General features: G+C 33.4%; 4 protein-coding genes across 6 annotated transcripts; 1 reads left to right on the forward strand and 3 right to left on the reverse strand.

Annotated features, from left to right (window-relative positions):
• The first annotated feature begins 407 nt into the window (after positions 1 to 407).
• LOC123195908 (RING-H2 finger protein ATL52-like) lies at positions 408 to 2,062 on the forward strand. The gene has a single exon (XM_044609775.1). The coding sequence runs from the start codon at positions 762 to 764 to the stop codon at positions 1,857 to 1,859; it is 1,098 nt and encodes a 365-aa protein (XP_044465710.1). The 5' UTR covers positions 408 to 761; the 3' UTR covers positions 1,860 to 2,062.
• Positions 2,063 to 4,834: 2,772 nt separating this feature from the next.
• Positions 4,835 to 6,962, reverse strand: LOC123196020 (transcription factor bHLH71-like). Its single transcript, XM_044609901.1, has 3 exons — positions 6,319 to 6,962; positions 5,466 to 5,891; positions 4,835 to 5,077 (listed from the first exon to the last, which is right to left on the reverse strand). Exons 1-3 carry the CDS (start codon positions 6,742 to 6,744, stop codon positions 4,964 to 4,966), a joined length of 966 nt encoding a protein of 321 aa, XP_044465836.1. The 5' UTR covers positions 6,745 to 6,962; the 3' UTR covers positions 4,835 to 4,963.
• A 2,476-nt stretch (positions 6,963 to 9,438) lies between these two features.
• Positions 9,439 to 18,743, reverse strand: LOC123197085 (uncharacterized protein At4g17910). 3 transcript variants are annotated; one of them, XM_044611269.1, is made up of 16 exons: positions 18,661 to 18,743; positions 18,510 to 18,573; positions 18,383 to 18,428; positions 18,185 to 18,312; positions 18,031 to 18,101; positions 17,564 to 17,639; positions 17,368 to 17,457; positions 16,351 to 16,424; positions 15,507 to 15,594; positions 14,229 to 14,355; positions 14,036 to 14,140; positions 12,778 to 12,907; positions 12,631 to 12,682; positions 12,503 to 12,547; positions 10,056 to 10,154; positions 9,439 to 9,957 (listed from the first exon to the last, which is right to left on the reverse strand). In XM_044611269.1, the coding sequence occupies exons 1-16, from the start codon at positions 18,696 to 18,698 to the stop codon at positions 9,805 to 9,807; spliced, it is 1,386 nt and encodes a 461-aa protein (XP_044467204.1). In that variant the 5' UTR covers positions 18,699 to 18,743; the 3' UTR covers positions 9,439 to 9,804. The 3 variants fall into 3 exon arrangements, with proteins under 3 accessions (XP_044467204.1, XP_044467205.1, XP_044467207.1); XM_044611270.1 differs by lacking the exon at positions 17,564 to 17,639 and having other exon boundaries at positions 17,368 to 17,416; XM_044611272.1 differs by lacking the exons at positions 9,439 to 9,957; positions 10,056 to 10,154 and adding an exon at positions 10,530 to 10,840.
• A 1,794-nt stretch (positions 18,744 to 20,537) lies between these two features.
• On the reverse strand, positions 20,538 to 21,365 carry LOC123196523 (RING-H2 finger protein ATL29). Its single transcript, XM_044610587.1, has one exon. It carries the CDS (start codon positions 21,363 to 21,365, stop codon positions 20,538 to 20,540), a length of 828 nt encoding a protein of 275 aa, XP_044466522.1.
• Positions 21,366 to 21,834: the final 469 nt, after the last annotated feature.

Below are 21,834 nucleotides of genomic sequence, written 5' to 3' on the forward strand. Positions count from 1 at the left end.
TGAATCAATCACATTAAATAGATAAAATTTTGGATTCAATAATTATCAGGACAGTTAAGAGTTTAATTTTCATATATCACTGAAAAGAAATTATGCACACATTTTAGCTTAATAGTTAGCCAATTATTCTGTCAAATGTGCTGTGTCCAATATTGTTTTGCTTCGCTTCTTTTTGTGCCTTCATTTTTCACCATTTTTGCGTCAAAAGCTAGAAGCCTGGTGAAATAGAGATGGGGATAAAGTTTTTTATAAATTTCCCTCTCATTAATGAAGTTCTAAGACTGGTACACCTAACTTGACGATACATTAAAGTACTATGGAATCATCTTGATGGAGATCTTTTGGTTAGATATGGTAAAGTTCTTGTTCTTACGGCTTCAAACAAGAGGTGAAGCAATTGTAGGGGCCAACTGCTACTGGCTTGAACTATAATAAAGCCTTTCATTTATTTTAATCAATTTCCAACCAATTCATCATACCATAACCCTGAGTCAACAAACCATTTTCTTAGGAAAAAGAGAGAGAAAAAAGAAAAGAAAAAGAAAATACTCATCATCATCAACAACAAGAAGACAACCCTCTTACTGTTTTTCTTTCTTTAGTTTCTTTACCTTTTTTCCCACCTACTTATCTTTCTTCAACAAATCTCTACACAGGAAACTCTTTAACTCCCATTCTGTTCTCTGAGTTAAAGGGCTTATCAGGAAGAGAATATGCAGCCATTAGTACTTGCTTAGAGTTTTACATTTTTGTAGTTTGTGATGGGTTCTATAGGAAATCCCAAAACTTGGGTTCCATTTGTGAATAACAAAGATTGTTCTCAAAGATTCTGCAGCGAGCATTGTCCACAATGGTGCTACATAATCTTCCCTCCTCCACCTCCTTCTGCCAATCAGTTCACTGAAGACAATTCAAGTCTAACTTTTTCTCCTCTTGTAATTGCCATCATCGGCATTATTGCAAGTGCTTTTCTTCTGGTAAGTTATTACACCATAATCTCTAAATGTTGTGGCAACAGAAGCTCTGTAAGAGCAAGTGAAAATAATCCTGAGCCAACTCAAGAATTGGAAGACGATCACAACCCTTCTCTCCATGAGCCATGGTTTGTTGTAACTGCTGGCTTGGATGATGCTCTCATCAAGTCCATTACAGTTTGTAAGTACAAGAAGGGAGACGGTTTGATTGAAGGCACTGTCTGCTCAGTTTGTCTCAGTGAGTTCGAAGAAGATGAAAGCATTAGGCTTTTACCGAAGTGTAGCCACGCTTTCCATCTTCCTTGCATTGATACATGGCTTAAGAATCATTCAAATTGCCCTTTGTGTCGGGCTAACATCTTTTTCATCAGTGCTTCGCCTCCTCAGTTACCTCCGATCATTGAATCTCCGGCAAATCAAGACTCGGTACAAGATAGTCAAGCTGCGAGTGAAAATGTAGCAATTGTACAAGATATAGAAAGAGGCCTCAGCGAAGAGGGGATAATTCAGAATGATGGGAATTTGAAGACTCCATTGCGTGCTTTTAGTGATCTGGGGAATTTGCAAGGGAGAAATGCTGTTATGGAGATGACAAAAGAATGGTGTCAACACATAAGAAGATCAATTTCAATGGATCATTCATGTCAAACCGGGGTTTCGATTGCTGATATGCTGAGAATGAACCGAGATGAAGATATTATTCGAGAGGAAGAATGTAGTGGAAGTGAAGGATCATCAAAACAATCAGCAGAAACCAGCAAGGCCATGAGCAAGAAAAAGGCTTTGCATTGTGTAAGGAGTCCTGTGATGAAGAGAACGTTTTCAAGTGGAAGATTCCTGCTCACCAGGCAAGGAAGATTGCGAGACTCAATCATTCCTCTGTAAAAAAAAAAAAAAAAAAAAAAAAAAAAAAAAAAAAAAAGAGGAAAAATTGACACTGTAAAATGTAAGGATTAGTATAATTAATGAAGAGAAAACCAGAGGTCTTCGAATCATATATAGCTTATTCCGTGAGTGATAACTTTGTTCTCTGTGTCTTTTCTCGCTAACATTCTTTAGATTGCAATGCTTAATTTCTTTTAGTTTTATCTCCATGTGCCCCATTTTCTTCTGCATTCATTCTGGTATGCAATTCTGTCACTTGTAAGAAGCCTCAACAGACCCTTAACGAAGCTACCTTTGATTCATATTTTGTTATTTACCATCTTTTACACTCTATTGTCCCGTTTCAATCTGACTTTGAGATTGAAAATTTTAGTGGAATGAAGTTTCCGGGTTTTTAAAGAACTGATTCACGCATCCAACTGCAGAACATTTTAGAACACTGATCCTTGAAAGAATTTGTGTCTGGCCAGCAGAGAGAATGAGAACACACAAGGAGTAGTAGAAATACTATTTCAGAATAGATGCTTTTCAGTGCAACTTGCTAATTATTTTGGCATTTATGATTTGGCATCCATGAATTATTTTCTTTTTAATGATACAAAACCTTACTCTAATTAAAAATTAAAGGTTTAATCTTAATATAATGTCATCGAATTATGAACCCAAACTCGTTCACCTGGGGATTTTATATACTCTACCACTCAAATTATTCTTTGAGGACTTTATGAACCATAATGTCATGTGTCTTGTATTTAAATCGGTCGTCAGTAGTACAAGTGATTTGGTGGGTTCTAAGCTTTATTCAGTGACATTGGCTGCAAAAGTCTTGTTTCTTGTATTGTAAATTTGAACAAAATATATTATATCATATACAAAATAAAAAATTAAAATTTTAATATATGATATAATATATGATTCGATTATTCCAAATCACGCTAAAATTGGGATAAATAATTTGTTTCTACCTTACGGATCAATAACTTACCAGTTAAATCATGGGCTTCGTCTTCACGGGCCTATAGTTACCTGGTTCGACCATGTGGTTTGTCTTGGGCTAAGAATAGGAAAAGCTGCAGCTTCAATGAGCATTGCATGCAAACGGATTATCCCACTGTACCTCTTGTCTTCTTGTGCATGCAAATGGATTTATATAGGAAAGTCATTACAAACACAACCTTAATTCAAATAAAATTGTTCACAATCATCCAATAAGCATAGTTTCCAGTTCTTTATGATTTAAATAAGTAATTAATTAAATCTTAATGAACTTTTACTACTTGGGTTCAACTCTTTCGTTTCATATTTTTATATTTTTACTGATTTCACAGTTATGGGATAAAAATATTATACATTATTGTTAATATTTAAAATAATATTTACACGGAGCATTACCGGAAAAAAAGTTATTCTTGGCCGTTATTTCCAAGAGAAAGAAAAAACACTAGATAAAGTAGAAAAAAAATTGACAGCTACAGTGAAAATTGCCAATACCGAGAAAAAGAATCTAATTGTATTATACAGAAAAAAAAAAATGCAGTAATTTTATACGATTTCAGAATAGATTATGATTAGAGGCACTGAAAATTAATGTGGAAAATGTAGGTTAGCCAAATGACAAGATCTACCTCTTTTTCTTCATGCAGTGTCTCTGTCGAGAACCACAGGAGGACATGATCATTTTAATGAGAATGCAGATTTATCCCACGCAAAGAAACAAAAATTTTTGCTTAGAATCAACATCAGTGGCCTAGATGCATTGAACCCATAAAACCCTTCTCGCAGCTTTTCTCAAAACCACAAAATTTCTCACAATTTCCAATGCCCCCGTGCACCTCATGCACTGCCTACCTTCCATTATTTTCCTTACCAAGGAGAGAAAGGAATTATACTGAATTACGCTCTCTCCAGATAGATCGAACAATAGAAGTTGAAGAATTTCAAATATCAAAATAAAGATTTAAATTTTTTAATTATATTTTAAAATTAAACTCTTAACTTATATGATATAATAATTATAAATTTAATCATTAAAATTTAAGTTTTATCTTTCTAAATAGATTGATTCAATCTCAAAACAACATACAAAAGAAGGTATTACATTTTTTCAATAGTGACAATTGTTTGTTCCTTTGTGTGGTAACCCAGTTACTTGGTAATATTATTTTGTCTGTAATATCTTTGCTTCTTGCTTAAATTGGGTCATATTGGATAAATATAAACAATAAAGAATATTAAAGAACTATGTATTTTGTACTTTTTGTTCTGCCAAACAGGTAACATCCAAATTATCCAAACTTTGTCAGTGAGATTACAGGGACCATGGAAACTTTTTGATTTTTATGGGGCTGCAACATAATTACATATATTAGTGAACAAAGTGTTATGATGTTATAGAGTTGATAAGGCACATGTACAACCCAATTGTATCAAATAAATGTACAAACTGATATGACATAACCACATCTCAGAATTGTCGAGTCAGTATAATATTTAAAAAAAAATACCATAGAATCCACAACTGTGTTTCAACACCTGTTTTCTCAATAATAACATTATATTTTTAGCCATATCTTGTGATACATACCTGGAGATGCTGTTGTGGATTTAGATTTTTCTAATATGGGGATGATGTGGCAATTTTGTGATGTGGTAAATGATGTGGCATATGCCACATAGATGTTACATCAGTCTGTACATTTAGTTGATACAACTGGATTGTACGCATAACATTTTACTTAATTGATACTGATGATAACTACACATAACATCTCTTATATGTAATCAAAATAAATCCCTGTTAGTTTAATCTATGTATGTTACATTTTTCACACTACTAAACACATCACAAACAAATTAACCAAAATTGTCATGCATGGACCACTGAAACTTTCCTTTTTTCTTTTTTAAATTTGTTTTGGAGTGAAACCCTAAAAACCCTAAGTGCTTTTCAAAATAACCTTATCAAAACTCACAAGTTATTCTGAAGGGGAGATAAAAGACAAGCATTAATATAAGCCATACACTAAAAAACAAGGGCAACTTTTTTCTGAAAAGAAAAAAAGAAACACCATGACTACAAGCCCAAGAGTACTGGTTATGGGTAACTAATTAATTATTGATAATCCATCAACATTTTGAGCTTCTTCAATCATCCTAAGCATGTGGTGAACAGCTGCTGCTATGTCACCTACTGAAGTCAGTTGGCATCCTTCTTCAACCTGCATTACAGCCTTCTTTAGCTTTTAGCCTAAAACTCTTTGATTTTCATTATCATATCCCAAGACATAATTTCTAAACAATGAAACTATACATATACAATTTTGAGTACATAAATAGATATACAAATGATGTATTATCATGTATTAGGATGTTTTTAAATTAATAATAAAATGACACCTAATCACATGTATATACCTATTTTGAATACTCAAAAGTATGTACATATAATATTGTTAGTTTCTGAATCTGGTAAACACCACAACTACTAGGAAACAGGCACTTTTCTGCCCTCATTTCCCTCATACAAGAAATACAATTATTAATGAAGCGTGAAGAAGGGGTTTTCTTAAATTTGCATATGATTGGAGAAAAACATTGAGGACATACCTTAGCACTGATAGAGTAGAGGGCCAATGGGTCCATGGTGGTGACATTAAGGTGAAGAATGGAGAGCTGAAGCGAGTGAAAACCAGCAACTAGTTTAGAGAGGTGTCTAGGGTTTGTCCTAGAAAGGATTCTAAGATTTGCATGAGTTTCAATCAAGGTGACCTCGATATCAGCTATGGCTGCTTTTGTCTTGGATGTAAACTTGTTAGGGATCTGAGACCATGTGTATTGAGGGTACACAAAAAATTGTGCAAAAGGTGGTGGCACCATTTCAGAGACAGAGAAGCTGCTGTCTTTGTTATTAGCAGCTGCTGCATTTTCTCTATTTTGTAGTAATTGGAGCTTTTGAGTCTCAAGTGACTGCAGAAGATGCTCTAGTTCCTTTAAAAACTCTATAGCTCCTCCTACAATGGAAGCCTGGTCACCCTGTGCCCAAGATATCAACAGAAAATTTAACTACTCAAATTTGAATTTAACTTAGAAGCATATTAGAAAAAATTTATACTTCAATATCCCATGTAAATACTATAATTGGAGCTTTTAAGTATCAAATGGCACTTTATTTTTATTTTTATTTTTTTAAAGAGAAAACTCATCCAAATTAGACTATCCGTTCAGACTGACTAATCTCACAAACCATTACATCAGATAAAAAATTTACTTTTGAAATGTTATTTAAAAGAAAATTTTGAAATATTACTTAAAAAAATTTAAACTTATATCTTCTTATGTATGAATCTCTTTTATTGACATTCAAACAACTCCTTTGGAGGCTCTCAAGCGACACTTTTCTATGGAAGTTAACTTGCATAGGGGGAGATAAAGGGATGAGAAAGAGATAAAAAAGACAAACCCTTTGCACGTAAGATTCAGGCATGAGTGAACGCAGCACAGCAAGATGCTCATTCATTTGTTTACGGCGGTTTCTCTCAACAGCAATGTGTGTCATTCTTTGTGTCTCAGCTTCCTCTTTGTTTTTGCAAACTCTCGGCTTTCTTCTTCTCTTTTTCCTCCCTTGCACTGCCAGGTGCTGCTTCTTGTCCAATGCTTCGACTCCCCCAGCGCGACGTTGTCTAGTCATTGGTGAAAACGAAGAGGCATTCAAAGCACCAATATTAAGAACTTGGTCTTGAAGAACTTGAGGCGTTGTTTTGTCATTTCCCAATGAGAAACCGGCTGCGGTTTCTAAAGAATCATGGTTGCTATATGGGGTTGCAGAGATAGTATCATAGATGATGAAGTTCAAGAACTCATTAGAAGAAAGAGCTTCAAGTGTCATTTCTTATAAATGAAACCTTAACGACTTGACACCAGGAACTTAGTTTCATACATAATATATATAGCTAGCTGAAAGCAATTCTGTAACTTTTTTTTTCCCTCGGTTTTGACGATCCTATCTGAATTAAATTGTCTATTTGGAGGTCAAATCAAGATTTAATGACTAATTTTACCATCATGATATTAAATAAATCAAAGATATAATCTTAGTATGATGAGAATGAGTCTCAAACTACCTTGCCTATACTCAGGAAGTTGAGATAAGAGAAATTAAAATGGGATTAATAGAAGGAAATGAGGAGAGGAGAGACGTGTTGCACGTGAGAGGAGCAGAAAAGGTGTTGTTCTTTTCTGCTCACAAAAAGAGAAGGAAAAGGAAAGAAAGAGGCTACTCACTTGTCACTCCTGCTAGTTTTGGTTTCCCTTCTCGATTTCATAGATGCTGTCAACATTACTGACAGAGATAGTTGATGCATGGGGACCCCAATTCTACATAGAAATATGCATACAAACAACGCCAACAAGCTGTGAAAAATGAAAAGTCTACTCCTCACATCATCCTCTCTCTTTATATTCTAACTCTTAACCCTATCTCCTAAAAGGACAGTTTTGATGGTAAATAACTAAGATTTTAAACTTGAGAATGAGGTTCAAATTCTCTATTATAATATTTTAAATTTAAATTTAACTTAATCAATATAATAATTATCACATCGATTATTAAACTTAATTTTTATTTGTTTGAAATAATTAGAGTTAGATTAGGAGGATGTTTTGGCACTTGATGACCAGACATACCTACAGAAGGGTTCATTGTGATGTCAATTGCCAGCCCTGCTGATGCTGAGAAAGAGAAATCTAAGAAACGGATGCAGTCAGAAATTGAAGGACTACAATCGTCCTGAAAATTTTATTGACCCCAGAAAGGAACTTTAATGTGGCCTTATTTATGTGGAATGAATGATTGATCATGGACAAGAAGATTTTATCATTATGTCCATGGCTCTCTTCTGTACAAACGTAGCCAGCCAAAAGACTTGTTCCCACCTAAGATATAATTAATTATGAAAGTTTTATTCTCTAATTTTTTAAAACAAAATATCTATCTATTAGTTAAAATCTATTAAAATTTTATAAAATCATATTTTTATAATAATATTTAAAAAATAAAAGTTTATACCATCCTCTTAATTTGATTAAGTTTTTAAAAGTAATATTTCTCTTCCACCTATGGTTTCAAATTTCACTGCAAATAACAGTTAATCTCTCTCCCTCTTGGTGACATATCACCTTTTGATTGACAATGCATGAATTTGACGAAATCCAAAGGAAGAGTTAAAATTTTTTGTCTAGACCTTTATCATCCAAATGAAATTGTCCTCGTTTAAGGGATAATAACTCCTCCTTTGGACTCTCGTCGCATTTGACTTTGTCTGGACAACAATGGATTTCATCTGGATTTTGTTGAATTCAGATATCATTAATTGAAGAGAAAATATTAGGGGGATATATGTTGTCGGGAGGGAGAGAGATTGACCATCATTCGTCAGAAATTTGTGCGGCAAAATTCGAAACCCTAGGTAGGGAAAAAATATCACTTTTCAAAACATAGTTTTGAAGAAAAATTGTTAGTTTTTTAAATTAAGAAAATAAAATGATATAAACTTTTATTTTTTAAATATTATTATTAAATAATAATTATATTTTTAATCCTAACTGAAAATTTTGACAAATTTTTATTTATGAGAAAATATTTACGTTTTTAAAAGTAGGAGGATAGAACTTTAAAATTTTACTATGCCTCATACGGTAACACGTCTTTTGGCCCATGTAATTTAACTTGCTCCAAGTTCCAACATCAAACTTGAAAATCAAGAGATTTTAGTTGGATCACAATCTTTTTATATCATGACAAGTATAGCACTTGAACACAAGTATGATTCAAGAAGAGAAAAAAGTTCTCTTCAACAATCATGATGCTCGTATGTACAAATGGTGGGATGCATGATCACTCCTGCAAAAACTTAAAGAAAATATTGTGTATGTTTATTTTAAATATTTAAATGTATATATATTTATATGTTATTATATAATTAAATATTATTAAATATATACTTATTTATATATTTAATTGAATCGGACTTATTTGCTATTCATGTATGTATGGGTATATATATATATATATATATATATATATATATATATATATATAAAACAGGTAAAAACTACAAACAGTGGGAAGTGTTGCCTTGACTGGCGACGAGGACTGATGGAGTGTTTGTCGACCTTGGACGATGGTCCTTTCCAGGCTGTCAGCCTTTTGCAGACGAATCCATGTGACCTTCATCTTCTCTCTCCAGATTATCCCATCTTACGTTAGCCCAATGCAAATCATCCACAATCTTCTTCTAAATTTTATTCTTCCTTTTTCTTAGTATTTCTGGCTAAATCGTTCTTCAACTTTTTGGCTTGTGGTGTCGTTTTGTACACTTAGGAAAAACTACATGATATTACATATCAAATGCATGAAAACAAGATGCCTTGGATTTAGAACAAGATTGAGAAACTAGTTTACGAACCATGACATGGATCTGTTAATTACCCCTCAAAGCCACTTTTTGCCTATAATTTCACGTGATTGGATATATAAATAATATATAATTAAATGATTAAATACCAAATTATACACTTAAAATTGTGTATAAAGCAAACATATTACATAAAAGCACAAAACTCAAAAGTCATATGGGCAAACACGAAACACATGCATCGGCATGTTAACATCCATGTGCCTTAGGTACAAATATCTTTCAATGTTCGTACGATGGTGTTATTCTCATACATGAAAGAAATGGTCCTGGCAGAGGTGGTACTACTGGCATTACACATTAAACAGCAAGAAATCAAGGTTTCATGTGCCTCAATGCCAGAGCTGATAAAGTTAGGCAATTTCTAGCCATAGATGGAAAGTTAGATTGAATATTTTGCTTCAAGAGATTCTTGTTCTGTTTAAACTCTGGATCTTCATTTTACAATATTTTGTCTATTGGACCTCTGGAAGCTACCAAAATTTTAACCTTATGCCACAAAAATGTGCGATCCCAATTATCATAGACAGGGTAAATGAGTACATAAACAAGATTAAAATAGATGAGATTGACGAGGCAGACAGTGTATCGACTGACACATTTACCAGCCCCGTGAACAGATTTGCCTGCGTAAATAATTTGTACGAGAACACCATAGATTATTTGTTGAACTTGAAAAGTAAGACAAACATATCAGAATTGAATAACAGATAGTCATGCTTACCAGAAGAAATGAAGCCAGTAAATTGCTGTTAAATGCTTCTTCAAGTGCTGTAATTCTGCACACAGGGAAGTACTGAGATATCATGAAGCCTCCTACAAGCTGAAAAATGAACAAATTTCTGTCAGCTATACATCATATAAAAATAAAAAGAATCAACTAACAAGCTAACAAAAGATCATACAAGCATATGTTATAGTGTTATACTCCATCTTAGAAGATATCCAGAGGCATAATGCCCCTGCCCAAACCTAAAACAAGCCAAACCAGTGATATCTAACTTCAGTAAATAAAATTAAATTATTGCACATTGTTAAACAGTGAAAAGGCTTTAATAAGTAAAAATAATAGGGTTCCAGTTGTTAGTGTCTACTTGGCAAGTAACAATGTCAATCGTTTCCATTAGGAAAAGCATGGAGAGCAAACAACTTACTTGAATTAGTACATAAAGACGTATGCAATCTAATACACCATGGAAACAGATAATTCATTCTATCCATTGATGATTATTTTAGAATGATATAGATCTACTTTATCAGTAATACAAGGCTTAGAGCTTGATAACTCTTGTAGCCTCAATTCCCAATTTTTTTGGAATTGGAATTGAATTACGTTTGCACAGCAAAGTGCCTATTTATAACATTTTTTACACAATAGAAAATACAATTCTCCTAAGGCTGCAAAGATGATAATCGGATGAAGGAGGCAGTCCAAGCTTTGTTTACTGCAGCCGATATTTAGTTGAACTTGGTTCTTCTACCTAGCTTCCTTGCATGTCTTCATTTGGGCTACAAGTTGCATCATTGTTTCAACACTCCTCCTCGATGTAAATTCTTGTAACTCCAATCAAATTTATGAGAAATCCAAATTTGTCTCACAATAATGTTTTAGTGAGATATTCATATTCACTACAGAGCTGAAAATAGAATTCTACAGTGCTTACATGGCATAAAAGAACGCAACATTTGAATCAATCTTATGGGTGATTCTAAACTAATTGACTGTACTAATAGTGACTAGACAAGATCAACAAATGACATAAAGAGTACTTCCGATTAAGCATTTACACGGGCTCTACTTTAACATTTTATTTTATTTTAACAATATTATACAGAATTCATTGACCTATACACAGTTGCATTCAGAGCTACGATTTGTTTGTTGCTCTATTCTTCCATTCCAACTTCTAAACCACCTCATTTGTCCCCAATTCACATGTCCCCTTGAGTTCTCCAATAGATGCAGCATTTTGGCTTGGTTCCTTGATTTATATTTGGTATGTCAGTTGGTCCCAATTTTAAAGTAACATTTAAGCATATTCTTTTTAATAGTAACCCCTAAACTCAAGGTCTATTCATAATTTCAGATATTGCAGACCACGATTTTCATCTTTTGCAGTCAGATTATCTCAATTTTTTTCTTGTCCTAGTTGCAAATGGCATGCCCTTGATTAGTCTACTAAATCACCTAACCAATGGTAGAATAATGTTTCATCTGAACAAGGTGCAGAAAAAAAGAGAGAAAAAGAATGCTGTCATAGATCACCTCCTGGCCACTGGGCTGAAACAGGGTAGGAAGGAGGGGAGATACCATGATTCACAACAGAATTTATAAATCTCCTAAACTAACATACCGTAAGTTGAACGTAAAAATCAAATCTAAAATTATTTAACAGCATTTATTTTACAACCCCCTTGCAGGATTGTTTAAATGAAGCATACCCAATCTTTTTGAAAACCATTAAACAAAACTACCTATACTTATTAGTACTCCCTCAGATTATTAAAAATCCTTGTCTCAGGGGGGGTTTCAATAGTTATAAGGTGGTTTTCTATATTTTCCGAAAACCTTGGGTATGCTTAAGATTAAATGATCCCACAAAGAGCTGTATGAAATAAACTCTTATTAAGAATCATGTTTCAGGATTCTAAATACTTCTAACTAAATAGCACAGCTCCTATTCAAGCATTATAGATTTCAACTCACCGGAATGATAATTATCAACACAAAATGACACCATTATTTCCAGATATACCAAGTAAATATATGCAACACACTAAAACTGATAACCTAGTTCCAGCATATCGCTAAAACATTCAAAAAAACACATAGGAGCAATTTAATATCAGATGATAGAATAAAGTTGATATGGTAACAAAGATTCTTTTTATATATGAATTAAGATTCTACTGATTCAGAATGTCTACAAACTACTAATAGTCTATAGGGAAAAAAAAAGGAAAATGGCTCAAGACAAACAAATTGAATTCAAACAACACAGAAAAACACATTGCATGATTTAAAGTTCACAAATGACATCAAAATATATAAAAAATTTTAAATCATCTTGGTGTTCACTAACAGTTTGATTTTTGTCAGGAACCCAATATCAGATTAACAATGGAAATTCCATCAAATAAGAACTAAATTAGAGTGGAAATATGAATGACCTGTAAATTCAGAGACAACACCCAAGTAACATAAGCCAGGTTGCACTGCAAAAGTAAATTTTGTTTTATTTTCATCAATATTGTAGATGAAAGATCTCACAAAATCAAACAAGAACAGCAGATTATACCATTCTGCGTGAAACTCTTTCAATGTGTCTGTCCACAAGCAATGTCAATATCCTGAAACAGGCATTGTAGAAACGAGTTAGAAGGCCATCTTCAGGCCAAGCATGTAGATGGTAAGGATTCAGATTATATCATGATGACAGATATACCATAACAGAAGAGCAACAAGCCAGACTTTAACAAATGTCATATTATTGCTTCTCCGTGTGGAATGAGAACCGTTCTGAAAAAAAAGATAGCGACTCAACTGGACACCAACAAGATAGAGGGCCCAATATCCTGAGAATAATAATAGTCAATAGCTAGACAAAGATTGCTTACCAGAAAATTACTTTGAATAAATTTTTTTTATCTGAGATAGTGATTGTTGATACTACTATGTAAAGTTTACATGCCTGAATATATAAAAGCAACACTTTATTCTTCTCTACAATAGTGAAATAAAATTCTAAGACAGAATATATGCAAAACACAATGAAAACTACTTTCTCTTCAAATTTTGAAATTTTCGTTACTAAAAAATGTAGTAGAATCTCACAGCGACATGAGGTCCATATGGAGGGGATTCATCACATCCCATGTCATTAGTTAATAAGAGGTCAAACTAATTCATAAATCTTGCATTACCTCCAGTAAATAGACACATCTAACGCTTTCAAGAAAAAAATTATGTTAATTGTTGACCTATGGACAAACTAGAAAAATATTCTTGCATAGGTGAACAAGCAAAAGGGAGATACTGATATATATCTTTATTAAGCCTTATGGACCTTATATATGTCTAAGCCTTACATATATTTGGAAAGAAATCAACCGCAAGTCAAACAAATCATTGAAATACTTTTAACAATTTTGTAGAGACAACACATTGATAACGTGCAAGGACAAGCATGAATGGTCATATCATGCACACACATGCAACATCTATTGTTAATGGTCAAATCACGCACACAGATGCAACACATATTGTTAATGGTCAAATCATGCATGCAAATGCAACACATATTGTTATTCTCCATTAATCAGTATTATCATTAGCTCCATCTATTCCCGCGCAGCCTCCCATTGACACCAGATTTAACATAATTACAATATCTCCTTGCCTTTTCACCAGATTAAGCAATTGTCATGTTTTGAGGGTTTCTTTAAAATTTTTCAGACTTCTCCAACCTGCCCTAAACCCACACAATCATGGAATGACTTGGATTTGAACGCAAGAACTCTTAAGTGCATGCACTAATATTCCTTTTCCTTACATTTTAACAGTAAAATATTTCAGAGCACCCAAACATCAAATAATGTCTAGATGCACAAGCAACTCACATATGAAAGTGCAGCTCCAATTTGAAAGAGAATGCATAGCATAATCACACAAATTTAATAAATATTCTATCAAATGTTTCTCACCAAATAGGCTAAAAATCCCTTCTTTGTTTTTGCTTATGATATCTGTTCCCCTTTCGTTAGAAAGCAGATACGCATTTAATCCACAATTCAACCAACTCTGGTATCCTGAAGAAGTCCAGTAGTTTGGCAAACATTAATCAGAAATGACTTTCCAGAGGCATAACTATATATAGACATTAAATTGAACATATACCTATTAGAACCAAAGAACCAAGAATTCCACAATACTTAGGAGGAACATTTGTTATAGATGTAAGAACTGATACACCAGCAAGTGTGAAAAAGAAATTCCAGTGCACTCCATATTCCCCAACGTGAACCTACAGGGTTAAAGAAAAACTAGTTTCAGGTACAAAAGCATAATGATGTTACAATCATAACATTTAACCCTTAAGAAGGCTTAATATTAAACTACATCCATGAATGACTAGAAAGTTCAACTTCAGTATTCGCTAACTGCTAAGAGTTTCAGGTCAGAAACATGTAAATGGTAAAATTCATATAACAGCATACTATGATTGCTTTTCAGTGATCCCAACAAGAATTTGCTGAGCTCATAAATCATGTGAATTTATTTGATCAATAGCTTATAGGGGTAAGGATAGTATTGAGGTTTCCCATCTCAATTTAGCAGAAGACAATCCTCTTCCCTTCTGGTTCTGATAATGAGATAACATTATCCAATGGAAATTCAATTTTTCTTACAAACTGAAAATTAATTTTTTAAAGAATATAATAACACAAATTAATTTGCCTAAGGTAGATCAATTTTTTTTTTGAACTTGATTGGTTGGGAAATAGCCTCTAAAAAATTGGGCCTACCGTCAGGCAAAAAGTTCAAGAGCTTCAGAATTTCTGAAAACAGTGGTAGAACAAATAGAAGAGATCAGATGTGATGCTTTTCTCTCTAAATGGGGTAAAAAAACTGAAAGTTGGTGTGATCAAGCTTGCTGTACATACTACTTAACTCTGTTCCAGATTGCATTTGGCTGAAAGCTGGAAAAATTATAAGGATTTTTTTTTTTTGGGAAATATTTCAGGAAGGCAAGAAACGTCACTTAGATTCACTTAAATCTATAGAATCGCCTTTAACCTCTTAAATTGATCTCTGATTATCCCCATCCATGGTGTGCATTCTAGTCTCATGCCTGTCTATGGAATATCTGACTTGTCTAAGAAATCCCCTTACAGTCTACTGAAATATAATCAAATCAATTAACCTCTTAAAGACTTCCCTGATGATCCTACTCTTAATGTCTGAGGAATCTAACTGTAAACCTTCTTGGAGGAAAACACAGGTCGTACCACTTAATTTTACCCTCAAGGTTGGAAAACTTAATTTATTAAATTACCTTTTTGGTTATTATACCTTTTCTCATATGATGCAAATGAATAAAGCAATATCTTCAAAAAAGCAGGAATCTAGATAACAATAAATATTAACAAGATTAAAAATATACATATCTTCTACCTGATAGTCCACACCTGTAGTAGTAAGAAGCCGAACGAAGCCCAGCAATATCAATGGACTAGTAGTTTTAAGTGCAGTTTTCCAATTTCTGTAGAAGCATGGATAAACAAGCAAACTTTTGATATCATCATAAATTCATGATAGGAATTACACAGCATCAAGTAATCAATGTATTTCAATAACCGAAACTACAAATCTGGCACTTAGTGGGAAAATGAAAATTGTTGCCAGAATAATAAAAGGAAAAACAAAGTAGGGATTTGAAATTAAGAAAAGAAACTATTATCATTATCACATATTCTCCAGGTAACTTGCATTTTAGCCCATCACAACACTTGGTGGGTATCAATTGGATGAATTCCTACCCAGCTGTTACATAATTTGAAACTATCACAACCGTTGAAAAATTCCAGAAAACATGCGTATCGATGACCAATATATTCATTTTGAAAGGAATTGGATCAATAGACAACAACCAATTGGATGAAAATGACCTAATTCAAGTCAAACACCAGATTCAACTTTTTAACTCAAGCAAACAATCTACAGTTGATCTGCATTCAGTCTTTACTAAGGTTCAATCACTCAGTTGTTTATCAATACAGACATAATGGCGCAAGCATGCACACAAGTAAATATACATTAAAAGTGAAATACAAAGTAATAATTATACACCAATTACAGATAAGTGATAATGACTAAGTGGAGTTCCACAAAACATATGCCTTAAGCAAACATTGTTCTCATAATACTCTTGACCTTTCTCCATTTCTCCTTGCACAAAGAAAGAAGTTAGTGTCAACATGGTCAAAGAATCAAGATAGTAAAGCACAGAAAGACTCACATTGATAAGGCATTCCGTGCTTGCCGTGATACTATTGCATTTGCTACCACAAAGGAGCCAACCCCAAGATCCATCTGAACCAATCAAAACAGGAATAAGATGTCAGTTGAAAAGAGAAATATATTAATATGTAATAAATGAAAAAAAGGGAGCTAAATTATAATATGGTGAAACTCAGATTCCTTAGCCCACAGTATGGAATTCTTGCTCCTATATATTAGAGTATAGGAATCTTCATCCCATTCAAAGGTGGATTCCACTAACCAAACATGAAATTAAAAGTTATTATCGACTCAGCATTGACCAGAATGCAAAACTGAATGAAAGCTACCTAACAAAGTTTCCAAAACTGAGGGAAACTGCCAGAACTAAAAAATGACAGCGTGCAGCAGCCTAATTAACATGTAACAACCACCGAAACAAAAAGAATTGAAAGCTTTGACCAACATTTTCCCATTAACAACTTGGTTTGAGATAGCTAGAATTTTACCACATCGTGTTAAAACATTTTCTCAATGACATAATATTTCTATAGCAATATTTAGATCCTGATTAGGAGAAAGTTAAAAGATTAGATATAACTTATTTATTTAACTTTGCTTGCAAGACATAACTAGCACTACTAACCATTAACTCATTCAAATTGATACAGAAGTAGTTGTTGTCTCTCAAAATATACAATTTATTGTTTCAAAGCTCCTACAACAAAAAATGCTAAACTCTTAAATTTCCCATCTTGTGTCATATATAGAACTCAAAAAGATGTAAAGTTCAAATTTGTCAATTATCTTTCTCAATTGCTCTGTTTTGAACTTAAAATCAGAACTAGACTTTCATGCTAAGAAAGTTTTGCTCTTTTCAACTTTAAATAATTTAATGTTGATGTTTTAGACAACAAATGCAGAAATGGTTTTTTTTTTCTTATTTTGAAGTTTTCACCCTAACAACTTCTGTTAAATGATGACGATGATGGCAGAAACACTGCAAAGAAATTCGGTAGTACTTGTAAATACTCACCACACTAGTACCATAAGTCTCAGTCTTAGCATTTTCTCTGGGAAATATTCTGAAATCGACGGCCAAGATACACAAGCATGTCATAAACATCTGCAGCAATCATCCCCATTGCAAGACAAAAAGTGACATGATACAAATATATTTCAAACCAAATAGAGCAGTATACAAAGTATGAATGAATGATATATATATATACCGTGCAAACTCGGTATGATGATATAAAAGGCCTGAGAGAATCAGCCCCTTCTCCCGGTTTTGGAGAAATAACAAATCTGTATGCAGCAATACCCGTGTTTAGCCAGTAAAATGAACTATGGCCACTCAACCACATGCGATAGTCTGAATTCTGAGTTCTCCCAACTCAAAAATTAAAAAAAAAAAAAACCTTTGATCCCTTCAGGCTTTGGCTAAAATGTAGACAGCAAATATAGGTTCATAACTCGTTGAAAACATCCCAAAATTGATGAAACCATCATAACTTTCCCCTCAAATTTTTTTAAAAAAAAAAAAAACCTCTATTATAAAATGTGTTGCCCACCTCCTCGGTAGGAAAAGGTATCTAGATATCCTTCAAACTAAACTGGTCCTTCTTTAATGATGCACAAACAACTATAATTTACCCAACTTAAAAATTAAATAAGTACATGAGTTACGAGGTCTGACCTTTTTCCTGTTAGGGAAAAGAATACTAACAACAACAAAAACCATCCTAGATAGGCCCAATCTGATAGAATCTGTTCCGAAGCGAAAACAGAACAACAATTGTAATGCAGAAACAAGTAACAAAAAAGGAAATGCAAGAAAGAACAGAACTTACAGTGAAAAATAAAAGCATGGGAACAACAATGAAGAAAAAATCCACAACAATAGTAGCAATGTAAGCCCAAAACTTCTTGGAAGCTAAAACTAACTCATCATTCTCCTTCTTCTTCGATGACGCCTCGTCTGAACCAAAAAAAAAAAAAGATTAATAACTCGTTAATGTTGATCAAACACAGATTAAAATTTAAGTTACCAATCGAGCGATAGGAGTTGAAGGCCTGCCGCAGAAGTGTTGAAGTCTGAAATCAAAATAAAATGTCAATCACTCAGGGCATGAGGCAGTGAGTAAGTTCTGAAAAGCAAATGTGGCAAAAACTTACAGGAACAATTGCTAGAAGCACAAAGATTTTGGTAAAAGAAGATCCGGTCAAATTGCTGACGAATCTGAAGAGAAGAGAAGAATAGAAGTAAGATTTAGATGAAATGGAGAAAGAGTTGGAGAATTTCTTGTGAGAAAGAGAGTGTGCTTACTGTTCTTTGAGTTGCTTGTTGAGATTGAGAGAGGCCATGAACGCAAATCTGAGAAGCTAGTCAAGTCAAATATTTCCCTTTATATATAAACATTTTAAGGAAATACCATGACTAGACAGGTAAAGGGCCGGGCAAGCCTGCTCTAAAAAGGCACGGGCCAAGGCTGGGCTTTAGGGTCGATCTTATACAGTAGAAAAATAAAGGAGATGTATTTGCACAACATGACAGGTCAATCAAGATATACGAAGGTATGGTTCAAGAGCCCACAAGGTCTAATGTTTGGCCAATCATGACCCGTGAGTATGACAAATGTCCGGGGTATAACCTAACACGATACAAATTCAAAATAAATATATATTTATTTTTTAAGTATTATTAATTATTTATTGAATAACATGATAAATGTGTCGGATATGGTCTAATACAATACAACTCATGATCATATCGATTCAAGACAAATATATATTTATTTTTCAAACATTATTAATTATTTATTGAATTGTTGTTCACATGGGACAAAAATGTTTTGTCTGTTATAATTTGAGACAGGGTTAAACTTTTCATTAGTCAAACTTACAAATGATTAATCATAAGCTGAACATAATTGCAAAGAAAAGACTTCACTTAATTTGTTTTATAATCTCTCTAAACATAATCAATCACGTTGACTAAAGAAATACATTCATATTTTGTTTTGAATCCTAACGGGAAAGGAAATCACTTTCTACCAAATGTGGAGTATGCAATTATCTTGTTCCATAGTTAGAATTGAAACTCAAGTCTAGATTATTTGTTGTACTAGCATTCAATAAGGTAATTATATATAACTATACCATTTGTCCTATAAATGTGAAGAGTCCAATAACTTTACTATATGAAATACATAGCAATACTAATAATATTTGACTATTATGTTAAAACACTCTTATAATATTACTGTAAATATAGATTTTCGAACAGAAATTTAACCACATTAAAAAATATCTTGTTTTAATGTCTCATTACTCTCTCTTCTTCTAGAGGCTTACATCTTGGATTTATTATACTTCTCATTAGTATTATTAACAATTTGGTGTGAGAAGAAACCCTTATTTAAAAAAGAAAAAGAAAAAAACTCTTTCTTTACAAAAATTTCAATGGCTCGAGCTACATATATTAAGTTATTAAACGCTGATCTAGAATAAATTGTGCATTTTTATGCATTATGCAGAATGCCGCTGGCCATTAACAAAAACAAAGAACAATTTCGATGCTTTCTTCTCGTAGAAGGTAAGCAGTTACAGGCACTTCAGCCTAGCATTTAAAAGAAGCTATTGTTTTTATGTATATTGTGACTTTTCAGTGTCATGATTTCTGCATTTTGTTTGACAGAATTTGTAGCAAAATTCATGAGCCACTACAAGTGTTGCAGAGGGAGCCTTAACTAATGTAAACAACTTATCAGCGAGCATGTAGATAGAGTGTGCTGAGATGCTGAGCCACATCCCAAATGGAAAATGTTCAGAACTGATATCAAAGCAGTGAAGATGCTAATAAAAGTTGGATTACTCAACACAATCTGAAAAAGAAAAGACATTCAGTCATATGCCTCCAAAAATTTTTCTGTAATGACCCTGTAAACTTACAGTAGCAGTTAGCTTTCCCTTTGCTTTAAACATATACCTTCATTTTTCAAACAAATTATACTTGCAGGGTCAATATATAATCTCAACTCAAGTAACTTACTATTTGTATGGCCTAATAGTTCAAGTGATGGCAAACCCAATAGGCAATATCACCTATGATTCCATAAGTATGTCCGGAATGAGAAGAAAAGAACAAAAGGTGTATACTCTATCGATGTCTCTGGCAGAACTCCCTGTAGCCTCACCAAAACCTCAAAATTTTCTGGTGGGTGTTTGGTCTGAAAAGTCCGCAGATGAAACACAACTTTCTGTCCATTCGTGCCCCCTTGTTAGTTTTATCTGCACATGTTCTGGCAATCTCAATGTATGCCTGTTTTCCTCTTGTGTTGTTCTTAATATTGAGTGTCCTGTTGAGTGACACCTTGAAAATTTCTCAAAATTTTCTCCTTTTTCACTTTGTTTAATTATGGCATCAGTTGGAGCCCCTTGCTCAACACTTTCTCCTCTACATTCTTCCTCTTCATTGTCCTTAATAACAATGCTTACTGCATCTTCTAATGGTACATTAGTTCCATTGATATCATTCATGGAATTGCTACGGACAAGGGATGGCGATTTTTCAAATGAAGGGTCAGGTAAATCAAGATCCTTACGACAAACCGGGCAGGTTTTATGAGATCTAAGCCAAAGATCAATACATTCTTGATGGAAAACATGGTAGCAAAGAGTTATCAATCGGAGCATATCATCATCCTCAAACTCTGCTAAGCAAATAGCACATTCCAAGCCATACTTTTTGCGTTGGAATTCTTTAACAGATGAGTATTCAAAGGTGGGGAAAGATTGTACAAGTGAAGGATCAAGTCCTTGACTTACAAAAGAAGAACCAACAACATTCCTTGAGGGACTATTACGATTATTCATCGTGTTAAAAATATTTTCCAAGAAACACCTACAAAAGTATATAGTAAAAAATCCCACAAAGAGGAACGCGAGAAGAGTTACAGTCAAAACAATTACTACTGGGGGGGATGAATAATTTTCTGGCTGTTGAGGATAAGCGGGATAATGTGACGACATTGAAAGGTGAGAAAATGGTAGCCGAAGCCTAAAAGGATGGCCGGAGAAGGGAAAAATCTGGCCTTGAGTCTTAGCATGGATGATAAAATAACAATCAAAAGGTGGCAGTTGTGGTGGTGTGATACTTGTCAGTTGGTTTAAGAGCAATACAAGAACAAAAGAATGCAATATGTTTGTGTGCAAATCCACTGGTTTACTTAATTTGGAAGAAATTTTGATGTGGGTTGCAAGGTTGAAGATGGGAATTGAGCGAGTCTTCCTCTTTGTGAGAAGGATGAGGCTTGTCTCAAGATTAGCATATGTAATTTATACACCATAAAATGAATTATGAAATTCCATTAACTTATAAATTACATTTAAATTGTATAGAGTAGAATAATTAAAATTAAAATGTATACTTTTTAAATTGTTTTTGGCTTATGATTTCTCTTATCTTATAATTTAATTACATAAAATCGGTTAATAAATA

The sequence above is a fragment of the Mangifera indica genome, chromosome 14, assembly GCF_011075055.1.
Source record: "Mangifera indica cultivar Alphonso chromosome 14, CATAS_Mindica_2.1, whole genome shotgun sequence".
NCBI classification, from domain to species: domain Eukaryota; kingdom Viridiplantae; phylum Streptophyta; class Magnoliopsida; order Sapindales; family Anacardiaceae; genus Mangifera; species Mangifera indica.

Excerpts from the sequence above, each read along its gene's own strand:
- LOC123196523 (XM_044610587.1), bottom strand. The coding sequence starts at position 21,365 with ATGTCGTCACATTATCCCGCTTATCCTCAACAGCCAGAAAATTATTCA.
- LOC123197085 (XM_044611269.1), bottom strand. The coding sequence starts at position 18,698 with ATGGCCTCTCTCAATCTCAACAAGCAACTCAAAGAACA. Across the intron at positions 16,425-17,367 it reads AGACTTATGGTACTAGTGTG|ATGGATCTTGGGGTTGGCTC; the intron begins GTGAGTATTTAC and ends TGATTGGTTCAG. Across the intron at positions 9,958-10,055 it reads TACTGGCTTCATTTCTTCTG|GCAAATCTGTTCACGGGGCT; the intron begins GTAAGCATGACT and ends TTATTTACGCAG.
- LOC123195908 (XM_044609775.1), top strand. The coding sequence starts at position 762 with ATGGGTTCTATAGGAAATCCCAAAACTTGGGTTCCATTTGTGAATAAC.
- LOC123196020 (XM_044609901.1), bottom strand. The coding sequence starts at position 6,744 with ATGACACTTGAAGCTCTTTCTTCTAATGAGTTCTTGAACTTCATCATC. Across the intron at positions 5,892-6,318 it reads CTGAATCTTACGTGCAAAGG|GGTGACCAGGCTTCCATTGT; the intron begins GTTTGTCTTTTT and ends TCTTGGGCACAG. Across the intron at positions 5,078-5,465 it reads TCTACTCTATCAGTGCTAAG|GTTGAAGAAGGATGCCAACT; the intron begins GTATGTCCTCAA and ends GCTGTAATGCAG.